Here is a 15110-nt window from a genome sequence, read left to right as displayed (position 1 = left end):
CTAAACACAATCTGCTTTAGGTCATCGACTTTAGATAGTCTTCAATTAATATTATGTATTAGATATATTATGAACATTTATAAGGATTGTAAATAGGTTTTTGAGCTCTTTTTCCTATTATGCTTTAGATTAACATTAGAATAATATAATACTGTGATTACTAACCAAATTAAATTAAAATTGTAAAATAGAAAATGATCAGTAGATCAGTAGCTATTAAAATAGATATAAGATGTATTGTGAACATAATTTCGTAATAATAAAAAGCATTTAAAAATCAATCAAAATCAAGAATCGGCGCTTATGAATCGAAAAAAAAAAATCGAATGTGTTGTCTACGAACCAACGAACGAAGGTTACATATATACATACGTTGAAAGTCTCTTTCGAAATTATATATTAGATTTAAATGGTCTTAATTAAAATACAATTAAATGTCATTTGATTTAGTTAAAACAAAATCGCCACAAAGACGCCACTGTTTGCTTTGCTCATTTCATGAAATAAGCAAAACAATTCCCACAGACGAAATCGATATATATTTTGACAATTTCATGTGAAAAGGAATTGGCTTGCACCATTCATGAATTCAGCTTTTTTTGAAAATTTCATGAATTGAAAAATCGCTTTTTTATCGCATCTTGAAGGTCGCCTGTAATTTCAAACCATCAACTTCCCCTCACCGTCCGGAAGATTTCCAACGATTTGTCTCCGGATCACAATGGCCATATTTCTTCTGCAGACGAAGGCCATTTTTTTCAAACCCCTGTATTCGCAACGAGCTCCGACACATTTTCCCGCCTTTTTCTATCACACATACTTGAGTATAATATATAGCCGCGGTTGATTTTTTCACGGCAGGTAGTGTTGTTGGGTAACTTCATTTGATTTCACATTAGGTCTAGCTAGCGTGTGACGCTGATAAAGAATGGTGTACACGAAGTTCAACCATTTTCAAAGGTTACCCGACACGACGGCGTGCACGAATGTCAACTTCTCAGACATGTCGCTTTGTTAATTCGCAAAATCTCTACATTTTCAATTATCGCACACACTAAATGCTCGCTGCTCGTCCCCAATCGCGTTGACTTCTGTAGCGATACATGTATCGATACAAGTTACGACATATGCATCTGAGAACATTGCTAATACTTGTAGAGATCTGTATCGCGATCATGATATTTGCGACGTATTTAATGGTTATTAAAAATTTTGGGTCGCAGAATCTTTTAAGATATGAAATATTTGCTCAATGCCCCCTCCCCCTTCATTCAACCTTCTAAGCCCGTTTAAAATTATTTTAAAATGCTACAAAAAAAATAAAGATTTAAAAACGTGTATGTGTGTGTTAGCATGTACTTTTCGATACGACGTAAATTTTTTAATTGACCGGAAATGGTACCTGGTAATGGTTTATATCTGCACTCTTCCAATCATTTTCAAACTTTGCCATTTTGTTTATGTTTTTCTCAGAAACCTTTTAGTGTATTTAAATGAAATTTTATATCTACATAGAAGTTTTAACTTAATACCAAGTTATATATAAAATTTAGTGAACACATGTCAACCAGAAATGCAAGAAGGAAAAAATTGTTTTTATTGAGAATATTCTCTACTATAGTCATTTAATTTTTATGGGTCACTTTATATTTTTACATGTATGTATGTAATTTTATATATTGTATATAATTTAATTTAGCTAATTTCTGGCTCCTAAATTTTTCGTAGTGAGAGATGCTACAATTAAATGTGTATTCATACTATCCAGCACTGCAAGGAAACCGCCCGGCATAGCATTGCACGAAAAATACTACTTCTACTCATACTATACAGTAGCGCTCATTGTCCGAGAGCAAGGAGAAATCGACTTACATATACATTACATACAGAGCGCGATGATACGGCGCAATATTGCTTGCGTCGTATTGTCACAATATGACGTTTTAGAAAATATCCATGCGCATGTGCACTTTAGTTAGTATGCGGCACTCCCCACATATTTCCAAAGTGGCCAAAGTAAACCGGCTTTGCTTGATACGTTACAGTGACATGTACTGCTGTATAATATGAATAGATTTTGTCGGCTACTGCTTTTACGTACACATTACGGAACATATGAATGTGTCTATATATGTAGATTGTGCCAAAGAATACTTTTCGTACTGCAGTTGCCAGTATAAATAGACCATAAAATGTGTGACCAGCATATTACTCGAAAAATTGACCGATTGAATTGACACTTTCAAAATAAATAAAATATTCTTATTTTATCATTACTGTGTTTTATCGGATTTTTCTTATACATTATACCTGTTTTTAATATTTGTATTACTTGTTTTTGTATTTATTTTCTTGCTTATATTTGTTTAGGCTTGGTGAATATTGCTCACAAATCGCTCGCCCAAAAGTCATTAAAATCTCTATAATGGAACATCTGGCAGCCGAAAAGTACATCATACTGACGAGAACTCGAGTGTCAAATATTCCATATTAGCGATTTTCGTGGCAAAAATTGTCTTTTGGACGATTGTAATGTGACTAATAATCCAATTACCATTTGTTTATATATGCGTTGCACGATTTTGTCGGTGCGCGGTTTTGTCAAAGCGATTTTGTCCCGCGCGGTTTTGTCGGGACACAATAAATCACTACGTAATTGGCCTACATTTGGATTATAAATACAGTCGAAATAACAGGAATCAAATCTTCAAATATAGTGTTAACTAAGAACCACTGCTACGCAAGTACATACATGTGATATTTCCTACCAAGAATAAAATAAAATAAAAAAGTAAAAATATGAGGACATCATCAAGTCGTGATGGCCAGAAAAAACTGCACGTATGATTGATGATTGAGTTGTTATTTTCATTGGTCAAAGTTAATTACCCGGTCATTCTCTTTCGACGCGTCTTTAAAGTTCCCGAACGGTTGTCGTAGATGAGATAATTGGTTTCGGATAACAAACAATAAGCCGAAATCGAATACACGTTGCGATTACACACGACGCATAATCCCAATTACACGTTACAGTGCGCAACAATCATCGTACACGCTATTGTTGATGAATATCATTCGACACTATTTATTAATTAGTTCCTTTCACATTATAGCGTAGAAGTTGTTACGTTGCACTTCGCTCAGTCGTAACGTTTTAGAATTCGTTCCTGTGCAGATTACAGTGTGCAATTTCATTTTACTTTATATGTATTATAATACAGTTTGTCCATATGAGAGTCGCATTTTGATGATGCAAGTTGATCTTGCTCAAATTATGAACAATACGATCGGTGTGTCGTGTGTTCAGTTTTCCCCTGCGAATTATTTTTGCGTAACGTGTCGCACCATTCTCTCGGAACGATTCCGTTATTATAAAAGGGACAATATTTAATTTCTCCCCAAATCATGTATTTTCTATTACGTTATTATTCGTATAACTGTGTAAATCTGGGTACTGATGCGGAGATTTAGGACGAAAACACACATAGAGGCACGCGGCACGTGTTTTTTTTTTTTTTTTAGATACTTTTGCACGTGTAAAAAAAACGCTAGCACGCATAATCTTTACTGCGGCATCCAGTCTAAAAATCACCCCTGGAGTCTTTTTGGTGATATTTTATCCTAGTAATTACTATATTTGAAGAAATTTGGTAGCAAATAATAAGATCGTACGAATTAACAATTCCCAGCTGGAAGCCACGAGGACTAAACATGATTGTCTGTGTGTTTCCGCCCTTATAAACAGACAAAACTATCATGGCGTCTCTAACTATGAAATCTGTCATAGCTAAAAACACGTCGACGTACTCCATGATGACAGTTGCCTGTCAAATATGGATTATCAATATTTCGAATTGTACAAATGTGAATAAGAGTTGCTAACGGAGGAAAGATAGCTCTTACTACGCTCTTTTTTTTACTTGATACAAGAGAACGCTGAATTAACGGTAGCTTCGAATATTCTACATTTATACAATTCGAAATGTTTATATTCTACATTTTGAAAACTTACCACAAGAGAAATATCTTCTTTTTTGAGAATCTTTTGTGAAACTTTGGGATCAAATCGACTTAATATATGTACTTAAATATATTACAAAAATCGTGAAGCTGATAATTTCGAGTTCATTATTCGATACCAGCAGCGCGGACCAGTTACGGAATGGTTACTGTTCGATTCCCACTAGTAGCTGTTGGACAGACCTTGGTTTGTGACTGCATGTCGATCGTTGCCATTCAGAGTTTGCCAATTTTTTTAATTTTCATTGAAACGGTTCCTGTAAATTGGCATTTCCTTTCCAATCTCTCTTGCAAATCTCAAGCTATTCAGCGTTTTGAGGTTCGATAATTTCTATAATAAAATGTTGCAAAAAATTCTCCATAGATATCTTTCTGGATCATCTATGTATGCATTCACATTGTATAAAAATTGTGCCCATAATTATGCAAGTGGTATAAGTCAAGCAAAAAAAAATTTTTTTGAAGTCGATTTTATCGTTTAATGTCGCTTATATTGTAATCTGTATGTAATTAGCTACATATATGTAGTTTTTAAAATCCAAAAAGTCATATTTCATAGATTTTTCTTTACTTTTTAATTTTTTTCAGATGCGTTATGAACAACTGTGCGGCGGACAAAGAGCTGTGGAAAGTAAATTGCACCGACATTTAGCAGAGCATTTAAATGCTGAAGTAGCTCTTGGAACCATTGGCGATCTGCTTTTGGCAATGGATTGGCTACGATCGACTTTCCTCTACGTTCGTGCTACGAGAAACCCATCACACTATGGCTGCAATAAATTGGCAGATCGAGAAAGCATTGAAAAACGGCTGCAGGGTAAAAATATCGTATTCAATTTTTTTTATACTAATGTAATGTTTTTCCCTCTGAATCGTAAATTAGCGCTATTCTGCTTCTCGATTCGACATATAGATATACATACATATGTACGTCACAGTTAAAATATGGTTTTTCTAAGTGGAATTTTATTTTATTCTCATATAAAGACAATTTAATATATTATCCCTATTAATTCAATTCAGATTCGTGTTAATACTAGTACGAGCATTTAGCTCGTAATTTTACCTATTTAAAATTCAACACACTTCCAATTAACCCTTTTAAATGAAAACAAAAAATAGTGTGGCCAGAACACTATCCCAATAAATATGTTTCAATAGAAAATACTCAATATAAAATAGTATTAACAGTGGGAAAAAATCCCAAGTGAAAATACGTACTTTTGACTTTTGATTTGAACTGGACGACTAATTAGAGAGATTTGAAAGCTGAAAAGTACTACAAATGAAAGATAAAATACCCGACTATAGATTCCAATATTCATTTTGAACAGGAAATTGACAGTTTTGAAACATCGACCGAACAACACGAAGATATAGAAAAATCGCGCGATTTATAAACATATAGATACATATCTCCGAATCTCGAGCCAATAAACATTTTTTATTACCAGATTCATATCTCGTCTCTGAACCATTTTTCGTGTCGAACAGTGTAATGAATCAAGAAAAAACCTGTATATATACTGTTTGCTACTAACATTTCCTCTAGAAAAATAGCCCCATGAGCATTTACCGCCATCTATTGAAAATAAGTTTAATTAATTCATTCATTTTTCAATGTGTTTTTTTATTTTGTTTATATAATATGTATGTAGGTGTAGGTAGGTAGTTTTTACTGATAATACACCCTGAATTAAAAAAAAAAAAAACAAAAACCACCCGCTGAAATTTTAACGGGCACAACACTAGTGTCATATATAGCACTAAAATAAATTCGCAATTAAAAATATTTTTTTATTTTTTACCAATCACATTTATTTATTTAAATCTTGGACCATTTGAAAGTTTCAAACATAATTGAAACAACCGTCTGATCGCATTTATTACGGTTCGGTTAGTCTATGTTGCCAGTGAATTTATCAATCTGAAATATCCACATTTTATACTGAAAATAAACAAATTCCAGACAACCTAACCCACAATACGTCTTTTGAATAGATTTTTAATTTAATATTATGCAATAATATGCCTGTATATGTACTTCATTCCCGATAAAATATTTAACGATGGCGAAATTTTGACGATATACCGGTATTGCAATCCCTAATATCTAGACTAAAGTGTTGCGTTTCACTTCCAGACTAGACTAACTATAAAAATTTAAAGCTATAAATTTGACTTCAATTTCTACGACTCCACGCACCGATTGATATGTATGTATGTATGTTACATCCTAAACGATCTACAGTGAGCAAATCGAACGAATTTCAGCAGTAATTTTTTCCCCGTTAACAGTTGATTGCCGAAACCATTTTTGCGAAAAGTCTCACGCCGTAGCATTGCGTTGTTTGTAGTCAATTAAACATTGCTCAAAAGTAAAATGGTAGGTGCGATATGGGTATTATTAGTGTGGACGACTATTACAGAGATTATTAATACGTTTTGTAACGATCATTTGGGAGATGTGTGTATGTATGTATGTATGTATGTATGTGCATCGATCTGCGGAGTTCAACGGCTAACTGACTGATGTCCCTAAGCAAGGTTGTCTTGTACACAAGTGAACGTTAACAATTCTATCATAATCACCTGAAATTAGTCACACTGGCAAATGGATCACGATGTTCCTATTCATATACATACATATATTTTAAACCTTACATCGTTTACTTCAACCAACCCTAACCATAGGCAAAGAGCGCATGCGCAAAAGAAGCACACCAGTTAGTTCTGGGTTGAACACACTGATTAAACGGTAAACGGGTTACATCCCAAATGTGAATCGCTACCAGGATAACCGCCGCTACGAAAATCGCTCGCGCGGATCTCCTGCCGCACGAAAATTTGTCGCACAGGAAAATTGCCGTACAGAAAACTGCACAAATATTGCTCAGAAAATGCTTTTTTTCACGAGATTTGGTCAGTTTTCTGTACGGCAATTTTCCTGTGTGAATACCGCGCGAGCGATTTTCATAGCGGTGGTTGTCCTGGTTGCGATTCACATTTGGGATGTAATCACCGAACTGATTAAACAGATGCTCCAATTATATAACAGCCAGCAGCATGGCTTGGTGGTTGTGTTTATGTTAAGCACCGAGAGGTTGCTGTGTTCGATCCCATGCTTACCTTCAATGCTGCTAGTCAGACTTGAAGATTTGTGACTCCAAGTCGATCGTATTCTATCAGAGTTTGCTAATTTATCTGATTTCACTGTTATATAGAATTTACGTACAAGTCTAAAACCCATAGATGTCTCTTTGGATTAATTAATTAATTATTAGTTAATTTCAAGTTTTTCAGCATTTCGTAATTCAGTGATATATGTAATAAAAAATATGAATGTTGCCGTCAATGTTCTTAATTTGCCGAGCAGATGAAAGTTGAAAATAAGCCTTCAAAGAGCTCGAAACAGTGCTGTCATTTAGTGGCTTTCTAAGGGTATCCGGAAGTTGATATTTCTTTTCAAAACGTAAATTTTACTGAAATTAAGCCACATTTCTATCGAAATACACGCTTCCAATCAAAACGTCATTTTCGCAGATTTTATCAAATTCTGTCCAAGTTATCAAAGCAACTGCCATTATTGGGGCTAATACGAAATTCCAACCGGGCATTACCGGCTAATGGAATTTTTGATTCGACGCCATTATTATTTCATCGAGATAATGCCATTGCCTCGAATCGATTAGGCTCAACCGTGCCCCGACCGAAATTCCGACGGTCGGTCGATTCCGCTCACCTCAGGGTTATAATAATCGCAACATTGCATGTCTGTCGATGATGCAACGCGCGCTGCGAGAGCATCTGCCCATAAATATGTTGTTGTATTTTTATGACACACTTAGTCGTAACATTTGTGCTCGGGTCGTTTTATCTTTGCGCCATCGTCACGTTTTATTGCCGTCTTCAATAAATAAACAATAATCGGCTCATTAGTGCCCTTTTGAAAAATAACGATGATATAGCGCTGTTTGATATTTGAGCGCGAAACGCGCCTATTTGCGTGTACGGATTTTGCTCTAGATTTTAATTAGCGCGAGCCCACTTGCGCCCCGACTGTTATGTGTTGAATGTAATTGTTTTTATGCGGATTAATTTAAAAGTTATTAATTTGTTTGGTGTACTTTACGACACGTCACGAGTCACGATACGTTGGTTTTATTTGCGACATGTCTCTTGACAGAGTGCGCAAAAAGCGTGCGAAAATTTACCATTCTATTCAAATTCGCGCTTCGAAAAAAGGCATCGAAATCATACAATGCAAATTCGGTCAAATTAGCAAATCGATAAATCGATAATTGATTGCGTTATTGCTTCGGCCTTTACCGTGTAAAATTACCCACGATAGAAGGGCGAGTGTATGATTTGACGTAAAAAGTAAAGGTAAAGTGCAATTATAAGAATCCAATTTTGTCTATGATAGGTTTTTGTAAATTGCTGTACATATGTATTTTGTCTGTGGGTAGACGAATCGATCAAAATGTTTGCACAACACGTGACAAACCTGCTTATTATATTGTTTTTAAGTTAATCTTTATTTATAAAGATCACGTTCAACCCAGTAGAGTGCCTTGGGAAAGGTATTCAGTGCTTTTCGTATTGTCTTTTGGGGGATAGATTGAATAATAAATGAACGCATATAAGATTTGCATATTAACACTTTGCTTGCGGGTCAATCGAAATTGCCCCTTGCCGTGTATCGGGCATATTAAAGAAATTTTTAAAAAGATTTGTCAAATTATGGAAAATATCAACAAAAAAAATTACGAAAACTTTTATAAATGTTTGTAAATTGAACAAAAAAATGAATCCTATCGACTGACTCGAATAAAATTAAAATTAAAGTTCTGATGATTGTTTAGATCCTTCTAATTAATCGATTAATCGAAGTGTATTAAAAAAGGGGTTACCAACCTTTTTATACAACAAAATGTGAGAAAAAAACCTAAAAATATTCCCACCATATCTATGATATAAATGATTGCAAAATTTAAAATAAACCCCATTAAGAATGGATTACGACGAAGACGAAGAGTCGGTGGTGACAGTGACAATATGAAAATAAATTATGACATATGAAAATAAATTTGTCTTGGATTGTTTTTTCAGTTTAAAAATTGTTGTATTGCAAGGTTGGTAAACCCTGTGCTAAAAATTAAAATAGTCAAAAATTTATTTTATTTTAAATTTTGCAATCATTTATAGCATAATAATGTAGGATATTAATATAAAATGATTATAATTATGTATAATGATGTGGCTCATGCCTAACAGTTGGTATTATACACATATGTATTAATGTTAAGGTTGGTACTCCCGAACCTTGTCCGGGGGCGACAGGAGTCGCGCCTTGACGCAACCGGGTGCGTACGCGCATCGAGTATTGTTCTCAAATAAACGTATAAGATTGAATTGAGATCGCTTTTACTTGTCTCTCTCTCCTGCAATCCTCCCTACTACCCAGCGGACTTCCTATAGTAATAATAACTTTTTTATTCCAGATAATAAATACAATACTATAGAATAATAATAAAAAATAAAATAAAACATATAAATAATAAGCGTTAAAAGGATGGAAATATTTTTAGATTTTTTCCCACTTAAATTTTGTTGCATTTAAAAATGTTAATGACCTACCCCTGTCCACGGAAATCACCGTCGGAGAGCATGAATACAAACGAAGATCACAGTCTCCCGCTGTCAAGCGATATGACTCTAAATACTATAATCTCGGTTTCCCGCATACAATGTGTTAAATCTAGAACGGCCACCTTCTTTCAGATCTTACCTATTTTCGATATCGAGATGATTCCACACAAAATTGGCATCGCCATCTCTTTTCTTTTCACTCATAAACCGACGCGAATAAAACGCCGCGTGAAAAAGACGGCGCTAAAGACTTAAAGACATAACATATTTATCCACATTTTTTACGAGACGTTTTAATCGCATCGGTTTGGGGGAGGTGTAGCAGCCAATTTGGCATATATTATAATGGTTCTTTGGTTCTAATAGTTTTTACTAGAAAATTGTGAAATCTGATTCACCCCCTAACCCTTATTAACATTTTCTTTTTTTTAACCTTTCTGCAGTTCAACATCAACTGAGTTTTAATTCCAATTATGTTACATTGCAGAAATTTGCGTGAAATGGATGAACGCTCTAACCCGAGCTGGACTGCTAGTAATGGACGGAGACACTCAAGTGACTTCAACAGAGGCCGGAGTTCTGATGGCTACATACTGTTTGGACCTGGACACGATGAAACTGATACTCAAAGTATTACATAAACAATAAACCGTATCCAATAACAATTATATGTATTAAATTATATCCGTATTTTAGATTAAAGGTAACGAAAGTCTTAGCGACTTGTTGAACATGATAAGCGAATGCCACGAATTCGAAGATATTGCACTGCGAGCCAATGAAAAGAGATGTTTGAATCAGTTGAATAAAAATTCACGAACACCTTCGTCTCGATTTCCTTTACCGGGAAAGATTCAAACTAAACATATGAAAGCTAACTGGTATATATATATTATTGTTTATGTATTAATTCAAATAACAATCGCCTAATTCTCTGACACTTCCTTTCCTTAAAGTCTCATCCAAGCCGTCTTCGGCAGTCTGCCTATCCTTGATCCTTCTTTGAACCAAGAGAGTGTAAAAATAATCCGGCTAGGTGAAAATATAGTCAAATGTATGCTATACTTAATTTTTATTATATTATATCGTTTATTTAGAGCGCATTGATGATAACTCCACAATATTTTATTGTTCAAGGCGGGGTTTTAAAGATCAAAATAAATCAGGGGCACTGAATATGGAAATTTGTTTTCATAATTTGCTCCAGTTAACTGTCTTTCAATTATAAATTCCATTTGTTTTTATTTTCTAGTAGTGGAATTGCCCGGCATTGTTTGAGAGGTTAAAAGTTATAAAAATATCCCTTCTAAGACATGAATGTATTATGCCAAATTTGATGGTTCAGAATTGCAATTCTGAACCATCAAACAAATACACTCGCATGTTTGTATGAGAGCACTTCTAAAAGTCTTTTAGATTCAAATTAGGATAGCTTAAGATATGTAATATATCAAAATTAAGGCTCTGAGGCTTTCTGACACCTGCTTAACCCTTTGCCTGCCAATGACCGCTATAGACGTCATGCGTAAAATGCCATTAGCTAGAATGACGTGACTCACTGCGAAAACAAAATACTTCAGAAGTGATTCACTATTTTTAAAAAAATAGTGTCAATTGAAATCTTTGGTCACTTGAATAAATGTTAAAATATATATTTAATGTCGAAAGCTAGACTTACAAATTCGCTAAAAAAAATTACCGCCAAAGTTGCAACAGGCAAAGGGTTAAGTTCTAAGTTGGGTGTCTTGAGATATTGTATTAAAGTCGAACCACCGACATACAGACATTCATTTTTATGGTTCGGTGATTACATCTCAAATGTGAATCGCTACCGGGAATAACCACCGCTACGAAAATCGCTTGCGCGGTCTCCTTTTTTTCGATTTTCGTAGCGGCGGTTATCCTGGTAGCGATTCACATTTGGGATGTAACCCGTTTACCCATTTTGATATGTGTACATACATGTGGAATTTAGATTTTTAGCCTAGAAAAATGCATGTATGAATGATTATGTTGGCATGCATAAGATGTCAACTTGTACACGTGACGCTTAACGAACGATTATACTGTTGCGGCGCTCCGCCGAGTAAATAATGTTTTAAACCGCTCATTGAGTCTCATTTCACTGCACCTCCTATGTCCCTGACAACTAGATCCTACACACATGTATAGATTAGTATTTTGCCCGTTGAAATTTTAATGGTATATTTATTGATATATTAAAATTCATTGATGTATTAATATGGAATATAAAAACAGGAACAAAATTTTATTAATAACTGAATTAACACAAATTGTGGTCTTATTACTAATGTGTTCTAAGGATACGATACGTATTATAAATAAGCCGATCGTTGATTATATTTCCCATACATTTCAGGTATTGTTGCTTATTTGACCCGTTCGTCATACTTACATACTGAAAAGAAAATATTTAAAGTCATCCTGAATTCGACTATCCTCGCAAAATGTTTCGCTGCCAAAATGTGGGATAATAGTGAATATTTATGCCGTCAACTGAACGGTATTGGACCTGCATATGCATCGGCTTTGGCCACTGCCGGGAAAACTTCGTTCGAAGCAATAAAACAGAGCAATCCTAGAGATCTAGAAAGAGTGTGTATAACATTATTAAATATATGTATATTTTTATTATTATCTTGAATATGTACATATGTAATATGCTTATAAAATTTTAGATTATAAACCGAGGACCACCGGCTGGCAACGTTCTTAAAAAGCAAGTATCGCTGTTGCCTATCTATGGCATTAGTTTGGAAACAGCCTCTTATAGAATGATCAGCGTTAATGTGTGTGTTAAAAATGCTGAAGAATTGTTGGCCAGCGATGTGACGACTACCGGAAATAAGCACAAAACTATATTGATAGTCGGAAGTTCTGAAAATGAGCTTTTGTACTATGATTGTATAATGTAAATGCACGCATTAGTTTATATCAGAACTGTGGAAAATGTGAATACAATAATTTCATACAATAAATTTCATTTTAATTTTCAGGGATGTAAATTTGCTGAGTTTGCCGTCTGCTAAAATCACTAGGAGATTTTATCTAAGGAATAATCTTTCGCAAAATATTACCATATTTGCACATTTGATCAGTCATTCATGGGGTAAATTATCGGTACTATATTATATAATCAATTTTTTTTATTAGTTATATTACATTTAATTCAAATTTCAGTCGGCTTAGACGTTCATACTGATATGTGTGTCAGAAAAATGCACGTTCAAGATCGTGATATATTTTCAACCGTCGATACGATTCAATCATCTCAAGAGGACAACAATGGAGTTAAAAACTTTAAAACCAAATTGTCAAAACTCAATTCTAATAAACCGAATCAAGATAAAAATAAGTTGAATCAATCTACAGCCAAAAGGCGTAGAGATCCCGTCGATTCTTTATATGCGCAGGAAGTTAATTCGAGTCCAAAAGTATGCCATTTATCAATTTTTATTGTTTGTTCAGTGTTTATTATATTTTAATTGTATTAAATGGTTCTTTTAGGTGTTGAAAACTATAGAAATGCCCAGTGAGAGTGCCGGAAATCTACCAAACAAGGATTTTCAGAGTGCGTACGATTCGATGGACTTCAATATGTGGAAAAAAATGATACAAAAAGACAGTTCGTCACAGATTAATGCAACTACATCTGTAAACGAAATCAAAGAATCTTATGAAATACCTCGAGAGCAAAATATATCCGAAGCTGTAAACGGAATCAAAGAATCTTATGGATATCCTCGAGATCAAAATATAGCCGAAGCTTTAAACAGAATCAAAGAATCTTATGGATATCCTCGAGAGCAAAATATAGCCGAAGCTGTAAACGGATTCAAAGAATCTTATGGATATCCTCAAGATCAAAATATAGCCGAAGATGTAAACGGATTCAAAGAATCTTATGAAATACCTCGAGAGCAAAATATAGCCGAAGCTGTAAACGGAATCAAAGAATCTAATGGATATCCGCGAGAGCAAAATATATCCGAAGCTGTAAACGGAATCAAAGAATCTTATGGATATCCTCGAGATCAAAATATAGCCGAAGATATAAACGGATTCAAAGAATCTTATGAATATCCTCGAGATCAAAATATAGCCGAAGCTGTAAACGGAATCAAAGAATCTAATGGATATCCGCGAGAGCAAAATATATCCGAAGCTGTAAACGGAATCAAAGAATCTTATGGATATCCTCGAGAGCAAAATATAGCTGAAAATAGAATCGCAGTGAATAATTTTCCTGATTTTACTTTAGGATGTTATGAAGATGTTGAATTTAATAACGAAGAAGTTTCAGGTCAATCTAAGTTACACGAAAAGATCGACGGTAAAATTGACGAATATGTTGATATGTTAACGCCGAGTGATTCGGATATTGACAATGCCGAATTCGGCAATGAGGAGATTATTCAAAATCAATGCAATGATGAAAATTCTGAAATTCCCAATGAGAAAGTTGACGCACGTGTTCCGAGTCAGAATGAACAAAATAATTTTGACGAATTGCATGAAAAAAATCAATCTGTAACACGAATGGATGAAGTCGATTGTAATGAAAATTGTATCAGTGAAAAATTGAATATTGTTAATGATTGCGATGATGATTTTATGTTGAATGATGACAATTATTGGAATGGTGAAACCAATCCTTTCGATTTTGTCAATACGAATCAAGAAAAACACATCGAAGAAGTTCCAAGGAAAGAAATAGAATTGTACAATTCAAATGTTCAATTGAACTTGCTCGATCCAAACGAAGAAAAGCTAACTCACATCAAAGCAGTAATCAAGAATAGATTCAACAAAACGATCAATTTGGAATTGAATTATTCGAAACGGTCGGATTCTTGGATTTTCAATGAAATTAAAGAGCCGCTATTTCCCGACACGAACGTATTTCAACCGAATAAGAACATAAAATGCGTCACTTGGAAGAATCCACTCGTTTCAACTCCAACCAATACAACAAAAGAAGCCACGCAAATTGTTTTAAACATCAAAGAAAAACCTTCGGAAGATGTTATCACAATTCCCAATGTCGAAATAAAAGCTGTGGATTCTAAACAGTGTTCATCGGAACGGATCGACCATGTAAATCAAGGATTGAATAAACATACTGACATAGTCTTCGAATGCTTGAAAGCTGCATTCAAAAATCAAACAAGGGAAGAAGTATTAGAAAAACACAACTACTTGATGAATTGGATCCGGGTGTCTCCGTTTGAAGATTCCGTACACGTTGAAGATGCTGCAGTCGAAAAAACACCTGATAACAGTCAATTCAAATCTGAAATAAGTTCGATTTTAAAAAAGTACCAATTAAAACATAAGGACATGACACAGATTGGTATCAACAGTGTGGATGAAACCGGGTCGGTATGACTGGAACTATATTTTATATGTTACAGTGT

General features: G+C 34.4%; 1 protein-coding gene across 1 annotated transcript in view; it reads left to right on the top strand.

Moving 5' to 3' along the window:
• The window catches only part of LOC143912681 (uncharacterized), a 40762-nt gene that overhangs the window by 24652 nt on the left and 1000 nt on the right, over window positions 1-15110 (top strand). Inside the window, exons 14-22 of the mRNA XM_077431977.1 lie at window positions 4609-4837; window positions 10160-10302; window positions 10369-10553; window positions 10629-10726; window positions 12053-12288; window positions 12372-12604; window positions 12690-12802; window positions 12874-13127; window positions 13201-15071. Coding sequence (XP_077288103.1) covers window positions 4609-4837; window positions 10160-10302; window positions 10369-10553; window positions 10629-10726; window positions 12053-12288; window positions 12372-12604; window positions 12690-12802; window positions 12874-13127; window positions 13201-15071 — 3362 coding nt within the window. The remainder of the gene's footprint in view (window positions 1-4608; window positions 4838-10159; window positions 10303-10368; window positions 10554-10628; window positions 10727-12052; window positions 12289-12371; window positions 12605-12689; window positions 12803-12873; window positions 13128-13200; window positions 15072-15110) is intronic.

The sequence above is a fragment of the Arctopsyche grandis genome, chromosome 6 (genome assembly GCF_051622035.1).
Source record: "Arctopsyche grandis isolate Sample6627 chromosome 6, ASM5162203v2, whole genome shotgun sequence".
Taxonomy (NCBI): Eukaryota; Metazoa; Arthropoda; class Insecta; order Trichoptera; family Hydropsychidae; genus Arctopsyche; species Arctopsyche grandis.
Note: the sequence above shows the minus strand (reverse complement) of the source record. Positions and strands in the feature narration are given on the sequence as shown.